This window comes from Hipposideros armiger, unplaced genomic scaffold (genome assembly GCF_001890085.2).
Source record: "Hipposideros armiger isolate ML-2016 unplaced genomic scaffold, ASM189008v1 scaffold_6, whole genome shotgun sequence".
NCBI lineage: Eukaryota > Metazoa > Chordata > Mammalia > Chiroptera > Hipposideridae > Hipposideros > Hipposideros armiger.
Window position 1 is genome coordinate 5,278,654 of NW_017731356.1, and position 20,947 is coordinate 5,299,600.

General features: G+C 39.8%; 1 protein-coding gene across 5 annotated transcripts in view; it reads left to right on the forward strand.

Annotated features, from left to right (window-relative positions):
* RABGAP1L (RAB GTPase activating protein 1 like) overlaps positions 1 to 20,947 on the forward strand; it is a 457,210-nt gene that overhangs the window by 315,264 nt on the left and 120,999 nt on the right. For all 5 annotated transcript variants that reach the window (XM_019648299.1, XM_019648284.1, XM_019648290.1 and 2 more), the window contains exon 18: positions 12,474 to 12,515. In XM_019648299.1, coding sequence (XP_019503844.1) covers positions 12,474 to 12,515 — 42 coding nt within the window. The remainder of the gene's footprint in view (positions 1 to 12,473; positions 12,516 to 20,947) is intronic.

Sequence of the window (20,947 nt, forward strand, 5' to 3'; positions counted from 1 at the left end):
TAGATTTGTAATACTTAGATTTTAAAGGTTTAAATAGGAGGCTAAAAGGACTCATGACTAATTTGCTTTCAAAAGCATTTGAAAGGAATGAGAAGTGGATGACTGTCTAATTTCAGTCTTTAAAGCATTCAGGAGGATGCCAGGAAAGCCAAAATAGGAGCAGCATAGCTTCCTAATTGTTTTGAAGTAAGGCTTTGTCTTTTGTCTCTAGAAAAATAATCATTAATAGGCTCATCAATTCAACATCTAGGATACCAGAAATACCCACTAAAGGGAATGTCTTCTTTATTTATCTAATCATTCTTTTATTTAATAAATTTCAAATGCCCAAGTATGTCCTGACACTGATCTAGACCTAACAGATGCCGTGGTTCATGGAACAGACATTGTCTTTGCATCCATGGAGCTAACAGGTTAATGGGCAGATAGCTAACACATAAACACAAAAACTTATATGGTCATAATCTATGTACCCAACATAGGAGCACCTAAATAGATAAAGCAAATATTAATGGATCTAAAGGGAGAAATTGACAGCAATGCAATAAAGTAGGGGACTTTAATACCCCACTAACATCAATGGACAAACCACCCAGACTGAAAATTAATAAGGAAATAATGGCCTTAAATGTCACATTAGATTGAGATCGACTTAATAGACATTAATATGATTATACAATATAAAAGCTATGAAGGCAAGTACAAGCTGTCTCAAATTTTGTAATAAGTAAACCTATTTTAGATCAGAGTTTCAAGAATGGTCTCTCTGAGTAAGTGACATTTAGAGCTGAGATCTGAGAAATGAGTAGGAGAATTCCCAGTGATGGGTGTGGTGATGCATATGTGAGGCTTTCAGGTGGGAGGAACTAAAAGAAAGCCAGAACTTCTAGAACACAGAGAGCAGTTGGTCAAGAAGAGGTGGGTGGACCCACTAATCCCCGAGCTTGGGGTCATGTTGAGGAGGACACAGGATTTCATCCCAAGGGCAGCGAAAAGCCATTGGTGATCTCTAAGTGCGGAATTGCATAGCCTGATTTAAGTGTTTTGGAGATGACCATGGCTGTTGTCAATACACTGAAGGAGACAAGGAGACCATGGAGACCAGTTAGGGACTACTGCCCATGTGAGAGATGATGGTGGTTAGCTGAAAATGTCAGCAGAGGAGATGAAGGGTGGTGGGTGAATTCATATTTCAGAAACAGGCCATGATTGTTGTTAAGGGTGCAATTCAGGATTGGGGAGCCCTTTGATGGATCCTGACAGCTCAATGAGAAAAGATGAGGTTGAGTAGAACAGGATTGGATTGAATTGGAAAAGAGCGCCTATCTACAGCCAAGAGCATTTTGTGATATAGATTTTTAATATTCGTTTTTATTGTTTGGTCCTAAAAATGAAATTATGTAATTAAAGGTCAAAGCTAACTAAGTTAAACTCTTAAGAAGTGTTTTTGCTATATTTTACCCAGGTGAAATATCTGTCTGGAACAGTGGCAATCATCCCCCTTCCCAAGCACTATGCACATAGCTTAAAGATTGAGAAAGAGAAATATATTGCAGGAAATTTTTTGATTAATTTTTTTTTTTAAAGCTTCTGAAAACATGATCTCCTGTTTTCTCCCTAGCAAGTTTTCTGTTTGGAGAAAGTTAGACTTACAAATTGGAAACATCAATAATATATAACCTTTTACATCACTTTACTTTTTTATTTTTGCCTTTTAACCTTTCACTTTCCTTCTATAACTTGTATAGAAACTGTGTCTATATGGAATCTCTTATCCATCTTTGAAAAAAGATAGTCCCGGTGCTTTATGTTTCCCAGAATGAACTAGCCTTTGAAGTCATGTCTATTGCTTGTTGGCTTCCTGGATCAAAGAGGGAAGGGCTCACTTATCCTCTGACCGTGTTTAGATTTAGTAGGCTGCCTAGGTTTTCACTGTGTTCTGGGGCCGTTCTTGGGAGTTTGCGAATCAAAGGAAAAAATTGTGATGTGGTTTGGTGGCAAAAAGTATAATTCTACGTGAGCTATAGTTGACAGTACTAGAGTTATCTTTATTGATTGAAATCAGTTTTGAAGATATAATCATGACTTTATGATCCTTTATATATTAAATGTTTTTGTTTGTTTAATTATTTGGCACTTTGCATTTTCCCTTTGAATTTTTATTCTTCCAGAATTTTCTGCTGGGGTGAGGTTTTTATGTTAGGATTCATGTGAGGAAAAATAGAGGCTAATACCTTGTTAATAAGCTCTGTTAATAAATTGATTTGCAACAGACTTTTTATAAATTAGGACACTTTCTTTCCTCTTTTATTTCCTCACAATTTTTGATCAGCAAGGCTGGATCAAAAGTAATTTCTTCATCTAAAGTGATATTTCAAAATGAAGTCTTTTATATTATCTGTCACTATTATAAAGCTAATTAGAAAATTTGAGTTATTTTTTAAAAAGATATCAATTTTGACAGCTTGATCTTTATGACTTTTTGTCACTTTCACTGATGCATGCAAGGGGCTGTGTGCTGTTCGTGGGAAGTAGACTGTTTTGAATAACTTGGCAGAATAGATATGTAATGTCTCAAAGAAAAAGTGGGTCTCAAACTTTAATATGCATTTGCATCGCCTGCCAATCCTATTTAAATGCCAATTCAGATTCCAGGTTGATGGTTCTGGGCTATGGAACCTGACCATCTCAGTCACTCTTAGGTGGTACCCAGACCACCTCCATGGAGCATACTTTCTGTGGCAAGGCTTTAGAAAACAACAAACATAAAACAACTCGTAAAGATCCTGGTTATATTTTCCCCAGTGACTCTCATATACAATCACCAGAACTGCATTTCTGTGTACAGGAGCAAAGGAACCCAGAGCCTCTCTCCAGAAAACACTGCAGGCCAATTTCTTAGTCTTCACTCCCAGCAGTAACATTGTTTAGAGAATTATATTCAAGACCTAATCATTTATTGGCCAAGCGCTGTAACCTGCACACACTGTAACCTCCAAATACTTCATTGGAACCAATTCAAAATTCAACTACAACTTGTATTTCTATTTGTAATGTGTTACCCATTTATTTCCCTTTATGTTGTCTTTAAAATTTTACAGCGTAAAAATATGAAAAGCTAAACAAATTAGTTCAATAACTCAATGTACATTCTAAAACAGTTACTTGACTCAGATAAGACCTTGTTTTGGTGGGTTGGAGATACAGTGCTTGTCTCTTGAAGTCTGGATTTTCCCACACACTAGCTGATTGTTTATAAAATGAGTAGTCACATTTCCAGGGCACCTGTGTGGTTCCCCAGGATGCTGTGTCCACCCACTTATTCTCTGAGAAGGAATGCCTTTGATTTTACCCAGGCGTGGAGTTGTTCACACCTGAGGGGTCATCCAGCCGAGTCACACAATTTCAGAGTCCTAAAGGAAATTAAAACTGGCATAGAATAAGTTCTGCTTGGGGACATAGGAATTTGATTAAAAAGTAAAAATTATGGCCTAGAGAAAAATTTAATGGGCAGAGCCTTTTTTCCAAATGCCATCTGCAGTAGAAGAGCAGTGTTGCTCTCCCTGCCCACCTCCCCCTAGGACACCCTGCTTTTGAAATTCACTGTCCTCAGAAGCATTGCTGTGAGACTACTGAAAGGTCATGGGGGCCCCTGGGAATTGCGGAGGCACATTTCCCTGTCCTCCTGTCTACAGACACTTAGGTACCCCTCCAAAATGAGTGTTTTTCCCAATGTTTCGGATGTCTAGAAAAGGAGTTTTCTACTTGGGTAACTTTTTCAGGATTTTTAATTATCTTGCTTCTCTCAACATTTGTGAAAAATAGAGCACATCCCTTTTTGGAGAACAAATGTATGTTCCAATGGATAACTCAGAAAACAAAAACAAAAACCTTTATACCCTAGATCTCCAATTTGAGAAAATTTTTTTCCATACCATTCCTGGCTGCCCATCTTTACTTTTATTCATAAATTCACCCTCCATTTAAGTTTGCAAGCTGCCTGGAAATCCCGCCAGCCTTAAAAAGGCTAGATTCTATAGGGATAGTCTGTAAAAGAGCCTTGGTTTCCAAAATCCGCCCTGGTAATGTTGATGTCTTACTTGATACATCTTCTGGTGAACTAGAACTTAAAAACAGCTATGTCTCTATAAATCTACTCAGTCTGTTCTTCATTTGAAACCAGCACATCTAGTGTTGCTACTATATTCAAACCATAAAAGTGGATTGTTAGGCTTGGGTAGTTTAAACCAGTAGCCCTTATTTAAAAGAAAGGCACTTGTGTAAGTATGGCAGCAAAGGTTGTAAGACCCATAGCTGATCTCAAGCTCAAGGCAGGGGTAGGCAGTTTAGTATTAGGGCTTAAATTTAATACTCTGAAAGTAGTGGGTAATTCTTCAGTAGTAATCTACCATTTGGACCTACGCTACAGCATAATATCTAGTTTTATTTTTTATTAGGAGATTTATGAAGGTCTTGAAGAGAGTTCATAGGCAAACAAAATAATTTTCAATTAGCACATATGAGGACAGATAAAAGAAACAAAGAATATTTAACCTTGAAAAGTATGCCTTCAAAAGGCACCTTCAATGACATGAAAAAATTGCCATCAGGTGTTCTCCGTTTGCTTTGGGGACAGAACAAAAGGAAGTACATGGATACTGTAGCAAAAGGAACGGCAGTTAGATATGAGGCAGACTCACATGTGAAGCAGTAAACACTGGAACAGGAGGGATATCCAGCTTCCTGGTTATTATCACTATCTGTTTCCTGTGGCTGGGATTTGACATCTCAGGGCCTGAGTGGATGCACCCCCCGAGATCCTGTCTGGCTCAGCGATCTTACAGTCTGCCTAGCAGTGAGTGTTAGAGGCGAGACAGCAGCCTATCCAGGGCGAACTTCCTACATTTTCAGTGCAACTGAGCTCTGTTTAATTGAAATAATTTCTTTAAACTCCAGCTAGCAATTAAGGAGTAAATGCCAAAGACTTAGCTTCTGTCATCTGCTAGAAGCAAAACCTATAAACACCTCTCTATTCATTTTAATGGTTTATTAATTCTTTGATCTATTTCTCCTAAAGTTCTAGCCACTTCCATTTCCTAGTGGCCTAAGCTCATGCTTTTATGACTGTCTTTGATATGATCAAATTGATTGAGAGAAAGGAGAGAATATTTTTCAAGAAGTTATACAAGAAATGTATGGGTCAGTTGTTATCAAAATACGTAGCAAATTCCTTGAGACCTAAATCACTGAAATTCCTTATAAAAATTCTGGGAGGTGGAGTTTTGAGGACTTTACTGTAATAATGTGTTTGGACATGTAGTGTTTAACTGTGTCAGGCGCTGTTTTCAGTGCTTTTCATTTAATAATGCATTTCACCTCACCACAGCTCTGAGGTAGCTGCTGTTTACGAGGAAACTGAGGCAGAGAGCGTTTAAATAATTGCTCCAAGTCACACAGTTAGGAGGGAGTGAAAGGTCGACTGAGACCTAGGTGGGTTGGCTCCAGAGCCCCTCTCATAACCCCCTACCCTCTACCAAGTCTCCAAACAGAGATAAAGGCAGAAAGAGGGTCAGACTTTAAGGGAAATAGAAGTCTTTCATGTTGCCCACATATCTCTGGAGCTGATAGTAATGTGGCCCAAGACCTGGACATTTGCTGGGGTCAGGGGGCGCCAGCAAGCTCTGGGGCACATGCCTCCCTGTCCCGCTTCTGTCCTGCACAGAAGGCGGTTGGTGAATTGGGTCGATGAGAGCTAGCAGAAGACGGGCAGAAGGAGAGGCCCAAGGTCAGCTGGTCATTAGGAATTGGTGGAAGTTTTTGTCATTCTCAAGGCCATCAGAAACACCCCGCAGCCTGCAATGGTTGACCAATAACTGTAGCTGGAAGACTATAATCCAAGGCTCATCGTGACTTGAGGGGATTTGAGAAAGAAGGATGATTGGCAGTGTTTGTTGCCAATGGGGTGTCTTTATAGGAGCTATAAGGTCCTTTCCAGGTCACCTGCCCCTTATTACCTAGGCAGGGGTGGTGTGATGTCTGTTTCTATTTTTATCTCCTGTCCTAGTCTGGGAGACGCTTGGTGTAGGGATGATAGTAAACATACAAATGCTTGTATGTACTAAATAGTCCTCAGAATGCCTCTGATTTGATGAATACCTGTCAAAACCTCTTTTTTGATTAATTTATCTTATTTTTCCTGCCTTGTTTTGGAAAGGTTTATTTAACTCAAATATCATGAACCTCTAAGACGTCTTACCAGAGTCACTCATAATCAAGGACTCAGACTTTATAAGATATATGTCTATCCAGTACTTCATTTATATAAACAAATGCAAATCAAGCAAAGATTTTTTTCAATAACCCATGACAAAACAGATACATTCATATGTTAAATTTCTTTCTGATCCCTCCCCATTCTTGAACTCTGTTCTTCACCACTCTGTGAAAAAACTAACAAATCTATAATAAAAATGGAAAATACGTAATAAAAATGGGGAAAGGGATGGAGACTCAGCCATGTTGTCATATTTTATCTTATATTAGTGAATGAGTGGTGGGCCTAAGGGAGGACTTAGACATGAGTGTTTTAAAACATCAGCACTTACATGAATTTGTATGGGAGGCTGCTGTGAAGGGGCCTGAAGCCTCTTTTCAAGCTGCTGCTTGATTTTCAGTGCTGCAAGACAGCCCTCTAGAGGGTGTCCAGAAACAAACCCCCAAAACTAAAGCCTCATCATTTTACTGGGTACTCCAGCAAACTCCATTATTTAGTCACCCTAAAAGATTGAAATTTTAAAGAGCTTTCAATAACAAAAGCAGAATAAGGCAAAATACTTTTTAGCTAACGTGTTACAGTATTCTTGGCACAGGACCTATATTTAAGAGCAGCCATATTTGCATGATAATCCTGGTACTTTCTTCCTTCTGTGGAAAAATGTATTACTTTATAGATCACAGAAATAAGAACTTTATCACAGAGAAGCCAAAGGGGTTCTCTTCTGGTTGCCTGATAACATGCTACACCATGCCTGAGTGGCTCTGAAGCAATGACTTTGGGGTGGGACAAACTGATATTACGCAGCCTCCCGATGCAACGCGCTGACAGTGTTGCTTCTGTGGCATTTAAGCTAAGAATACACAATCCAGATTTAATCATAAGGAAACATCAGATAAGTCAAACTGAGGGACATTTTACAAAATAACTGGCCAGTACTCTTCAAAAAGTGTCAAGTTCATGAAAGACAGACTAAAAACTGTCCCAGATGTACCAAGGAGACATGACAACCAAATTCAATGTATGATCTCAGATTGGGTCCCAGACCAGATAAAGGACAGTAGTGGGACACCTGAGAAAATTTAAATACTACTTTCTTGGTTTCAATCGCTATTCTGTGGTTATGTAAGGTGTTAACATGTGGCGAGGCCAGGTGAAGAATGTGCAGAAACTGTTGGTACTATTTTTGCCAATTTCTTTCTAAATCTGAAATCATTTCAAAATGAAAGGTTTTAAAAAATTCAAAGCAGCCATTTATTTTGTTCACAATTTCATAAGTCAGGAATTTGGAAAGGATCTTGCTCTGTGGTTCATCTCTGTGCCATGTGGCTTCAGGTGGGGCACCTGGTGATGGACAAGTCACTTTCAGAATGACATCTTCACTCACACATCTGGCACCCTCACACATCTGGTACCTGGATGATCTTTCTTGTGGATGGCACCTCGTCCTAGAGGCCCTTTCTTGTTTGTTTGACTTATTAGTCATGGGGTTCGAAGTGTAATCACGCTTCTTACATGGTGGTTGACATCCAAGAGCGAATACTCCAAGAGATGAGGCATGAAAGCTGCCAGTCATGGAAGGCCTGGGCCCAGAGTACGGGCATAGCTTCCATGATAAAAGCATGGGTTTGTTTTTTATCTGACAGACAGATGCTCTAGACCTGGCTGTACCATTTACTAACAGTGTGGTGTCCCCGAGCCTCAGCGCCCTCATCTCTATAATGGTAGCAGTAGCCCATAGGCCATGGAGTTGTGAGAGAATTAAGTGAAAAAATATATAAAATACTGGACATGGTGGCAGCAAATACGTGAGCCTAATAATAATTGCTAGCATTTATCAAATATTCAGCAAGTGCTCAGTTCATTCATCAGCTCTTTCTATGCCACCTTGTTTAGTCATTCCCCTTCCTGGGGTGGAATGCCCATGTCGGATGAGTCAGAAAGGGCAGCCCACGTTTCCTGTGGCTTTAGCTGCATTTTTCTGTGGGCCTGCTCCATTTACCTTGGCCACTTCGGGCTTGGTCATGTGTCATGGCCTTACTGTTAGAATTCCCACTTCCACATACTCTTTATTTCCCTTTTATTTTGGTCCCCGAGGCCCAGGTGCCAAGGCACATTTGGCACTTTCTGACACCACCTTTGCAGCAATCGTTCTCTGTGCTGTCAGCATCGCATTTGACAGCCCCTCACGCAGCCTGGCAGCTCCCTCTGAGCCCACGGCTGCCTGCTCATCACAGCCGACATGTGCGTGTCTTTGTTCAGTGAGTGCTCTGCTGTCAGCCTCCCTTCATGCGGGATCGTGGGCGCTCCATGTTGGCCTACCCAGGAACACGAGCATCTGCACTTTGCAGCAATTATTTAATTTGGGGCAATTACTTGTAGGTGTTCTGTAAGCGAAGAGCTTTCCAGGCCATGACTGAACTTGGGAACAGCAGCTTCCCAGTCAGCTCAGGAACCACCTCTTCACGCACACAGGGCTGCTCTCGCCCTGCTGTCACCAGGGAAGGTGTTGACCCTTTCTTTCCACAGCAAGTGGAGGCTATCGCCTCACATCCTATAAGCAGCCGCTACTTTTGTGAAGTGTTTTCAATATGGAGACAAATGATAAAATAGGGTTTGGGTAGAAGTCATCCATTTGTTATCTTTCTAATCTCTGCTGTCAAAATTTACTTGCCTTTAAATGGGAGGAATCACTTTGATCCTTTAGGAATTAGAGGACATATAAATAATGCCCAACTAAGGAATTCTTTCATTCATTCACTCACTTCCTCGTGGAGCCATCTTCTCTAACTTAGTGGTTAAGAGTATGACTTGCAGAGTTGCACTGATTAGGTGAAAATCTAGTTGCTAGCTGTGTGACCTTGAGAAATTTGCCTTGACTGCTCTAAGTCTTCATTTCCTGTGTGTAAAATGGAATTTAGGGTTATCATGGGATTAAATAAGGACATGTTTTCAATGTAATTCATTCAGATCCCAGAACATAGAAAATGTTCAGTGCATGTTGGCTCTTCTTTATTATCTTGCACTTGGAGTTGGACCTTGCACTATAAATAATAAGTAGCCATAACAACATATCTACTTATTTTTGCTCTTAATGACTCTCCAAATGTTTTACCTTTTGAGTCCCATTAGGAAGCCTAATTTACTCCTCAGTAGCAAACAAATTGCTGCAAATTACATATTTCTGAAAAGGGGAGGCATCTTGAAAACGTGTAACATCTTTGTCTTTTGAAAATGTATTTCAAAAATGAAATTTCAGCCGAATTAGGCAAAGGTTGGATCATGTAAGACTAGGTGGACAATAAAGTAATAATGGTGGATTCAGTTCACGGTGCCTTTAGTTCACTGTGTTGTTGGCTGGGAGGCTGAGGACCACGGCTGGTATTCACATTATCATCTTAAATCCACCCTACTTGTTGTGCCCCACTTTTAAACTGACCAAATGCTGTCCCGTGGAAGTCCCTGTAATTTAATGATACCTCTAATTATATATCTAAATGAAAATAAGTCTTATTTAAAAGAAAGAAATAGATATTTTAAAATATCCAACTAAGGGTGCCTTTGTTACTCTCCTCTTAGGAAATCAGGATACATCTCACAGTGAAATAAAGATCTTGGTAGAATAGCAAGTTTTTCCTCATTCTCAGCAACTCAGAGGTCAGAAAGTGTCCTCGTTGGCATAGTTTGGCCTCACTATTCTACCTTAGTTCAAGGCTTGTGAACTCTTTGCTTTTCCTGACTTTTGTGGATAATGTCTGGAGCATCATGTAAGCAGAGGCCGTAACACTTTACTCTTCTGAACTTGAAGAGTTTACATATATACACTTGTTCTGGTAACTGAAAGTTATACCTTATTTCCCCAAGCTTAAAAAAAAAACGATCTGCTTTTTATTTAAAACACATACTATGCTCCCTTCTTAAGCACAATTTTCTGAACATGACATAATGATGAGCTAATGTTAACTACTGTACATTTTAAAGGTTTTTACAGTATGTCTTCTCTTTCTGTCAGACCTAATACTTTAATTCTGACAACTGTCTCTACAAGCTCTCTGTCCCTAACCGCACCTAGCACACACTTTGATTTTAGCTTGCTACTTCTGATATCTATGAACTATAAAATCATATCACCAAACTAATTTGAAGTGTATATAAATTAAAATTTTGAATAAATTTTAGTTAATGAGAACTATTTTGCCTTTTTAGAGATCTCTAATTTTTTTTTAATTTCTAAGTTTGTGTTTGTGTTTTTTTATAGCTCGGTTGTCCAATACTTTCTACTTTGAGATAATTGAAAAAAAGGGTTTCTTACCATAATTTGATAATGATTCTGTAACTGGTTTAGCTGGGTCCATGGGGAAATGAATAAATCCCAGAAAACTTGGGAGAGCTGGTATAGATCAATCATTTGGTCATCAAATAAGCACTTGCTGTGTACATTACCCCAGCACTGTGTGGTGAGAATACCATTAAACTAGATCTGAGGAGGCTTGGGGAATGACCCCAGCCTGCTGCTAAATACATATATAACCTTAGGCTAGTCAAGTTAATATTCTGAAAAATGGGCATCGTAATACATGTTATTATGAGAATCAATGCGATTTCGCTCTCCCGGTACACTCAAGGGTTGGGGGCGGGGGGCATGCACTTGGGAGGGTGGTTGAGAATATAGAAGAGTTGACTGAGCATGGAGTGGTAGTTCCACAGAGGGCACTGAAGGGCTTGGGAAGGAGAAGAGGGAGGGAGAAAGCTTAGGAAAGGGACCAGAGCATCATGAGGATTAGAGAGCTGCAGACAAGGGGACTTGGTTTTGAGCAGTGACTAGGAAAACAAGACAGGGACATGGTGGGTTTAGCCTGATGGCATCTCAGTGAGCACTAAGGCTGTAAGAACTCTCTACTGCCTAGCAGCTGTGATGTGGGGGTGAAGGAGGAGCAGAAGGTCTTTTTTTCTCTGGGTCTGCAAGTTTCCCCTGCAGCTAGTGGGTGAGGTTGCAAATTTAGGTTGGGAAAGCAAGTGTTGCTTATTTGTAACCCAAGTGCTTTGGTCTGCAATAGACATCTTTCTTTCTTCTAATTGATAAATAGTGATCAAAGCAGTCTAGGATCATTACTTGGTGTTGCGATGACCTGTGTCGATTTGTTTTTGTCTCCTATTTTTAGTTCCTACTGCTTTTGGTTTCTTAAAGAATTGAGTAAACCCAAGTATTTTGTGTTTATCATTCACTCCTTCCATCATTACATGATGTTTTTGGTGACTAATGTGAAAGGTTACATTAGCAAATTATGACAGGAATGCATTCTGAGTACGTTGTCCTAATCCTCACTTCTGAATTTGGAGACAAAGGACGGTTTATTAGAAGTTCTTTGCATTATATGTCTGATCCAGCTCCATAGCCAGAAGGCAGAGAGGTTGTATTTGTGACTAAGATGAAGAGGGCACGTCAGATAGACTCTGGGCTTATGGGAGATGTCAACTCCTACTCGAAAGATTGTCGTCTCATGTATGATGACTTCTGCCTCTGTCATCCTGAGCATTTGATTCCGTCTTTTGAATTGAATATCTCAGCATCTCTTCAGAGTCATCGGGCTTAACCCAGAGTTCACAATCCAGCTCCGATATGGCTATTTAATTTGCTTACTCCCAAAGAAATATCACTCTGGTTTTCAGTGGGGAAAAAAGGAAAAGCAAGTCTAGCAGACAGCTCCTAATTGCCGTCTGGTTGAAAGCAAGCACTAAAACAAACATCAGAATATAAGAACAGTAGCGGGAATCCAGGAATCCGGTGTGATGCTTATAACTCCCCTCATACAATCTGTCTCCATTATCAGCAACATTATTTGTGTTTTGTCTTGTTTTGTTTTGTCTGCCACTGGCAGTTTAGCCACACCCCCCAGAGGTACAGACAAGGACTTATGAATTTCAGTTAATAATTTTTTACTTCTGCATCACTGCCATCTTCATCTAGGAACTTGAGTTTTATAAGCCTGAGATCATGGAAGTAATCCAGAAACAGATGGAAGGACAATAATTTATTGTGAAAACAATAATTTTATGTGACCATTCATTAAATAGCACCTAAATTTTGCAATAGGCCTCTCAGAAAAGGAAGTTACTTTTTAAAAAAATCTCATGGTTTAACAATTATTATATGTGTATTGTATGCTGTACTGATGTTGACTCTCCTTTTCTATTTCAGGGTTTGAACATAATCTTTCATGTAGCCTTGGCTCTTCTGAAAGTAAGTCTGTTTATATGTTTAAATTACCTAACTCTCTAACCTCTCTGCCCTTGGAACTGGGCATAATTCAGTGTATACCCTTTGACCCATTCTAGATTCCTCAACACAAAAAAGACTTCTCTGAGTAGCTCTGATCCACTCCCCTCCTCCCATCCTTTGTTGTTGTTGTTTATTTTGAGGTTTTTTTTTCTTATAATCCATTTAATCTTGCTACCATAACATTCCTTCCAGTAACTTAAAAAACAATGTTTTTATTCATACGAGTTGGATGATATAAGAGAAAAAGTGAAAACTTGCTTTCTGTCAAAATGATGCCAGCTTTTTAAAAAAATACTTATTATAATAACATCCCTGGAGGTACCTAAACATATCATTGAATTATTAGAAAGCTTGTGTAATATACTAACTAAAAAAGAAACCATGACATTTCAATTTGCAATTCTTTCTCTGATAGCTAGAAATGTATGACACTTTAGAATTCAATTATAATTACCATGTTGGACTTTATCAACATATCAATGCAGGTTTAACAGTGTGCTAACAGCAAGACATTTGCTGTAGAGTTGGTGAAAATAACCCCGTGGGGTTTTGTTCTTCAAAGGGACAGTTCTGTTATTAATGGTGATAATTGCCTTGTTTATAGAAAGATGCTGGCTCGCCTTTTCCCCAGTAAAACATAGTGTCAAAAATTGCAGACACGGGACTCTGACACATTTGGTTTGAATTTCACCTCCAATGTATGACCTTGGGCAAATTAATCTAAGTTCTCAGACCCTGAATTTTAAGATAGTAATGGAAGCTAATCTATGGGATTGTTGTAAGAATTAAATAAGATGACACATAAAAGTTTCTAACAGTGTCTAGAAAGTTTTATTGCCTAATAAACATTAGCTGTCATTATTGCGATTATTATTGTATTCACATGATAACTCAGAATTTGTTTCTGGATTCCTCATCATTCTTCCAAATTTCCCAAAAGATAGTGGCGTGATATCTTCAGAGAGCCTCTTGATGTTTTAGGAGAGCTTCCAGACTTAACCATTAAATGGTTAACAAAGGCATGACGTCATATGGGCCCTACCCAACTCAAGAAGTGGGTTGCTGCTACTCATCTCTTATTCTGTTAAACGTGTGTGTGTGTGTGTGTGTGTGTGTGAAGTTCATGAAATGTACTTTAAATTGTTCATTAAATCATTTTGAGTTTAGATATGAACAATTCTTTTGCCAAAATTAGTTATTTTAGAAGTTAGGAAAATAAACTATTTTCAATAAAATAACATCAACATATCTGCATATATTTTTGTGGTTTTTTTGTTTGGTTTTTTTTTTAGCTGAGCCATCCTGCCGCCTGTCGGCAGCTCAGCGGCAGCTCAGCTCGGGCAGAACTCGAGCCGCTGTTGCTCAGAGCTCAAACTCTTGAGCGAGCTCTTAACCAACTGAGCCACTCGGCTGGCCCCTGCATATATCTTTTAATGAAGTTATGGATCTCTACCTCTAATTTATTTTCTTATCATTAAATCAAAACCAAACACTTTCGAAAATGCTTTCTGTGTCGGGTTGGAACAAGATTTTTAGAATGTTCAAGCAGTGGAAGTATTATGTAATCCAGACTAAAACAATATTAAACAATAAAGTAAGTATAAGGGAGTCCAACAAAGTCTGAGTTTTTCCTATCATGTCTAATTTTTCTTATGTCTCAGATATTACATTTTTCCCCAAATGCCTTTGCTCATCATTTGATGACCTTCCTTTACTGGTGCTCAGCACATGCTCAGTGCAGGATCTCCCCTCTGTGTGTCAGTCCTGGACTGTGTCAGCCCAGTACTCTGTCCGTCTGGTACATCTGGGTAAATTATCTTTCTGATTGACAGGTTTTTTTAGCTTGATTGTATTATTTTCATTTGTTTCTGCCCATGTTAACCCAGACATGGCCTGTACAGAGGACACCCCCTGGAAGAAAGGCTTTTGTATCTTCTCTATTACGGAATTTGGCTAATTAGAGAAGATGAAAAGGAGCGCCTCCTCACAGCTATTGCCCTATGTTTCTGTCCTTTTCTTGTATGAACCCTGGTGCTGACCCCACAAAGAAACAGTATATATCGACTGAACTGAAGTGTGCTTAATTGATCCAATTGCTCCCACCTGGATAAAGAATACCTAAAATTATGACAGTGACTAACATTTAGCTTCTAATCTAATATGCCAGATAAAAGACTGTATATTTGTGTGTGTGAAAATATCAAACTTAGGGAAAGTTCAAAGTGCTTATGAACCCAACCCAACTCATTTTTACTGTAGCTGCTGAGGTACTTAGGTTCCTCTGGATTCGAAGTCTTTCTTATGATGAGGGAATCAGAAAAGGAAGTAACATCTCTTGAGTGCTTACTCTGCGCTAAGTGTTAGCATAGGTTAGGTAAGAAAACTCTCCCCGCAGTTTCGAAGAGTCCAGTATCGTGTTCCTTTGTTTGGGACCATTTTTAGGGCAGACAGTTGATCCTGACTGAATTCTAGAAGAATGAGCCTTAATTGAGAGGGGCTTTGTATAGTACGTAAAGTTCTGAAGTATATCTTTGATATTTTTGGCTTTTCAACCTTCTCCATTATGGTAAATTTTTTTATCATTCTGTTGATGCTTTTTTGCTGAAGTCACTAATTAAATTTAGTGAACATCTTTACATTTTTATCTTGATTTGTCAATAGTTATCAAAACAGCATAATGACACAATACTTCCTTTTTTATTTCTTTTTTTTTTTTTAAACATTCTCCCTTGGCTTCTAGCTTGTGTTTTACCTTCCTCTGTGCTTCTTTTCATTTTTCTCTGCTTGCGCCTTTTTTTCCTAGTTCAACTTGGAGTTCCACAGAGCTCCAGCCTGTAGGAACTCACTTATGTTCCTCTTTTTATTTATTATTAAAATTTATTGGGGTGACAATAAACAATAAAACTCATAGGTTTCAAGTGTACATTTCTATAATTCATATATCACATTGTGTGTTCACCACCCAGAGTCAATTCTCCTTCCATCACCATATACTTGACCCCCTTTAACCTCTTCTACCACCTCCCCTACCCCCTTACCCTCTGGTAACCACTAAACTGTTGTCTGTGTCTATGAATTTTTGTTTCTTTATTTGTTTGTCTTGTTCCTTTGTTGCTTTCAGTTTTATATCCCGCATATGAGTGAAATCATATGGTTCTCAACTTTTTCTATCTGACATTTCACTTAGCATAATAATCTCAAGAGCCATTCATGTTGTCACAAATGGCACTATTTCATCTTTTCTTATGGCAGAGTCGTATTCCATTGTGTATATGCACCACATCTCCTTTATCCAATCATCGATCGAAGGACACGTTGGTTGTTTCCATGTCTTGGCCACCGTGAATAATGCTGCAATGAACCTCTCCTCTCTTGCCGATCTTGCTTATCCTCCTGGTTTTATCTATAAGTGTTTGCTCTCATCTTCATCTTTAGCCCAGACTGAAACATTTGGCTGTGGACTTACCATATCTGTTTGGATGTTTCAGAAGTACATCAAACCCAAAAGTCAAAACTGAACTGGTGTGAAGGAGGAACAGAAGCCATCCTTAACTCTCCTCTTTTATTAATTCTAACATCACTAAATCACCAACTCCTGTGGATTCTACTTGAGAACTTTTAGAATCTTCCCACTTTGGTAGTTTAGGCCCCAGCTCTCTGATTGGGACTATTGCAGTAATCTCTTCCAGGAACAAATACTGAACACTCATGAAGTGCTTGGCATTCTTCCTGGCATCAGAGATTGAATATTGATGAGGAAAGACCCTGTATTCATGGAGCTTACATCCTGAAGAAGGAAAGATAATAATTGAACAAACACAATGATTTTAGCACGTGCTGAAGTTTGTGAAGGAGAGTGATGGTGCAGAGCAGAGAAGGGAGGCCCCTTCTTTGGATTAGCTTGTTAATAAAAGTGCTCTAAGGTATCTGAGCTGAAAATGGAACGGAAAGAAGTAGCCAGCAATGCCAAGATCTGGGGCATGAGCCTGCTAGGCATAAGGATCAAGTGTAAAGGCCTTAAAGAGGGTTTTTCTATACTTCAAAAAGAGAAAGAAGGCCTGTGCCTAGAGTGTGACAGGTAAGAGAGGTTGGTGGCTCGGACTGGGTATTAGCAGTGGAGCTAAGAGCAGTGGGTGACTGCTCTTCCTCCATCTACTTGTGATAACTGTCCAAGTCATCCCCACATTGTCACCAGAGTCATCTTATTAAAACAGATTTTATTATTCACTGAACAGAGACAGACACGATTCTATGTGCTTGACTAGATCAGTGAGCTAAAATAACAGAAATACTTGCTTCCATGAAGCCTCTGCTCTTTCAGTAGACAGTTAATAACCAATGCACATAACAAATATGTAACTATAGCATGTGAGACATAATAGTGCTCGGAAAAGGAAAAGCACAGCAGGGTAAGGGGAGCTGTGGGTAGGTTTTACAGTACTACGTAGGGAGTCAGGGTAGGTCGCACCCCATAGGTGAGACAGACAAAAAATGGAAGGTGGTGACGGAGGGAGCAATGCAGACATGCAGGAGAAAGGCATTCGGGGTAGGTGGAAAAGCCCTCCAAGGCTCCATGCGGGGTGCACAACTGGAGCAAGCGAGTAAGGGAAGGGCAGGAGGAGGGGGGTCAGAGAAGGAGCTTACCCGCCCTGCTTACAGCCCCTCCCTGGCCTCCCCTTGCTCTTGGGATTCACTGCACAGTCTGTAACAGCCCACAAGGTTTTCCTGGTCTGGCCGAGTTTACCTCTGTCCTCACCTCCCTCTCTCCTCCCTCTCACCGCACTCTCTCCTCATGTCATCATAATCGACCATCTCCATAACCCTAGGCAAGAATCCTGCCCACACCAACTGGGTGAATGGAAGGCAGTTAAAGCAACAAGGGCTCTGATTTCCACACATCCTTGCTAACCCTTGTCACTGTCCACCTTTTTGATTATTAGCCACTTTAGTGGGCGTGACGCAGTATTTCATTGTGGTTTGATTTGCATTTCCCTGATGGCTAAGGATATTGTGCATCCTTTCATGTGCTCATTGGTCATTTGTATATCTTTTTTTGAGAAACGTCTTTTCAGATCTTTTGCCCAATTTTTAATTGGGTTATCTGTCTTTTTATTGTTGAGTTGTAAGGGTTCTCTATATATCCTTTTGGGTTTGAATGATTTTGCAGTTTTGTAGTTTCCATGAACTCCTATCGTCCTGTTGGTGGCAGCAAAACACTATTCCTTTGGAAATAGAAGCTCATAGTCCAGCACTTCAGTGCTGTGACATTGCTATTCCTTTAGGTTGGTTTCCTTTCCAACATAATTGGTTGTTCAAATGTTTAGTTTGTTTCTAACTTTTCTCTGGTGTATCTTCAGTACAATGATAGGTTAGTTTGGGCATACTATCCAGTAAATGCTAAAACAACCAACAAACACAAATGTGGACTTCTAACTAATAGTACAAGATACTCAAGGGATTTTAAGTCTTAAAGTTTCAGAAATAATGCATGTTATGGATTAGAGATCAGTATCAGGAAAAAAATGTATATCATCGTAGTACCATGCAAGTGTTATATAACACCTTGCATTGGTTGAAGTGATTTCTCATTATTTATTTCTCATGAGACAATCCAGAAGGCCACGGGGGGAGGATAGGTGACTAAACACGCCATGTTCCAAGTTGTCAGTAATGAATTTGAACTTCATTGCTATATGAGGTCACTTTACAGAGATAAGAACAACAAAATCCAGTGTCCTCGGTGACTTATTTTTGTGAGAAAGCTAAGTACTCTTAGCAGAAAGTCATTCAAGCGTTCCTTCCTTTTTTCTTAAAAATCTCGCTCCACCTTCGTCGTCCTCTGCTGTTCCCATCTTCAATGAAGCTCTGCCTTCAGTCCAAGGCTGACTTCCCACCTGTGTCCTTGATCCCAACTTTCCCGCCTCCCTTTGGAGAAGCCTATGTTGTTTGGTTAGCTCACATATCCAGCAGACATTCAGTGAGTACCCACTGTTGACAGGCTCTGGGTCAGGTGTGGGAGCAGGCAGAGATGACAGTCTGTGTCATGTTGTTCTGAGTCTAATAGGGGAGGCAGACTAGTGGACAGTTGTAATTCCATGTGATTGCTCCGGGGTCTTTAAAGGGAGCTTTGGGACCCCAAAGGCAGGGTGCCAAATATATTCTGGGGGAACCAGGAAAGACTTTCCAAAGATGGCAACGAAACGTAGAGGAGGGCGTTTTGTGCAGAGTGGACAGCATGCAAAAGAGGCACAGGAAGAGTGGCGAGGCAAGTCCTGTGCCATGGTGCTTGAGGGTGAGGCATGGGATGGGGCTCCGAGGGGCAGTGATTTCTGCCACTGTGGGGTTTTAATCAAATCATCTAAGCTTTCTAACACTTAATTTTCTTATTTATAAAATAAGGGGACAGGGACAGATGGTTTCTAGGTCTCTTAATTTCTGTCTTGCCGACTGTCCATCTATTTCCAAATGCATGTATGTGTATATGTGTGTATGTGTATGTGTGTATGCATATGTATAGACATACAGATACACAGCCAGCTCCATCCTTCCTTGAATAGGTAAGAATCATCTTGTAATGAGCATATTTATTGTTTCAATGCTTGGCTAAAGTTTATTTTTGTCTCTCTTACAAAAAAGAGTTTGCAGAGTGAGATAATAAAATTAGTAGCAAAAGAATATTCACTCTATTATAGTTAAAAATAATCCCAGAAAATTATTTTCAATCCCATTTAAAAGGCCTTTTATTGCCATCCTTGAATATGCACAACCCATTTGTTTTGAGTTAGTGAAATGGGGGGTGTGTGTGTGTGTGTGTGTGTGTCGTGCACACACCTTGTTCTACCGTTATTCTTAGCAGGTGTTTCCAAATACCCAAGTAACATGTTGGATCCATATTTTTAAAATATGACAACTGTCATCAATAATTATTCAATTGTATATTATTTACCGTTTCTGATGAGCCTTCAAATGCGTTTCAAAAATAGTTAATAAATCAAATTAATAGTAATATGCCTATCACTTGTGGAGCACTTACAATGTGCCTGCTGCTGTGCTAAACACTTTTGAACACATCTTCATGACCTTTAATTTTTCTTTTGTTTTTATTGTCGGAATATATACATAACATAAAATGTACCGTTTTAACCGTTACTAAGCATACAGTTCAGTGACATTAAGTCCATTCACATTGCTGTGCAGTCTTCACCACCGTCCATCTCTAGATCGTTTTCATCTTCTCAAATTCTAACTCTGAGCCCATTAAACAGTTCCTCTCCCTTTCTCCTGCCCCCAGCCCCTACCAGCCATTATATTACCTTCTGTTTCTACTAATTTGACTATTTTAGTTACCTCATATAAGAAGAATCATACAGTATTTGTGTTTTTATAACTGGCTTACTTCACTCAGCTTAATATATGACCTTTAATTTTAACAGTGATCCTATACAATCGGTATGTGTCAATATCTCCATTTTACAGATGAGGAAACAAAGGCTTTAAAAAGTTAAGTAACTTGACTAAAGTCATTCAGTTTAAATGGCACACCAGACTCAGAACTGGGCCTGTCTTACTATAGAACCAATGCCCTTAACCACTAAATTATGGTGTGTGTGTGTGTGTGTGTGTGTCTTTTAAACCTTACGATTACTCTGTGAAGAAGAGATGATTATTCCCACTTAATACTCTGTTCCACTAGCTTTTACTTAAAATTCCATGCTTATTTTTTTTTAAGATTTTTTTATTTTTATTGGGGAACTGGGGAGATGAGAACAGTGCTGGGGAATTGGGGGAAGGGGAACAGACAAGTTGCTGTTGTTTTGTTCTTCAGTCTAGTTGTGGAGGACGTTGCTTCACTGGCCCAAGTTGGCACCATCATTACGCTCGTCCCTGGTGAGGCACATCAGTCGCCGGCTTCTGGACGGTCGCTCACTGCGGCTGCTGGCCGCTCACACTGGCTGCTGGCTACACACAGTAGCCCATGGCAACCCACTGCCACAGAGGCTGCAACCTACGCCGTCGCCGGCGACTCACAGCAAACCAGCTCCAGGTTGAGTTGTTGTTCAGCATCTTAGCTGTGGAGGGCAGTGTCACTGGCCCTCATATGTGGGATCCGAACCGGGGCCCTCTGGCATCCCAAGCCAGTTCTTAACCATCGCGCCACTCGGCCGGCCCAAAATTCCATGCTTTTCTACATTGTGTAGCAGGAGACCCTTAAACTGTAGTGAGATCAATTTCTATTTCACAAATCTGTGTTGACATCGTACTGTGAATGAAAGGAAGTTTTTTATCCAAGTTTTTGGAAGACTGGGTAGGGGAGGAAAAGGTTTTCCTTAACCCTCTTAGAGTCCTTGCCTAGATCTGAAAATTCAACTGACAAAGACAGATTAACAGGAGGA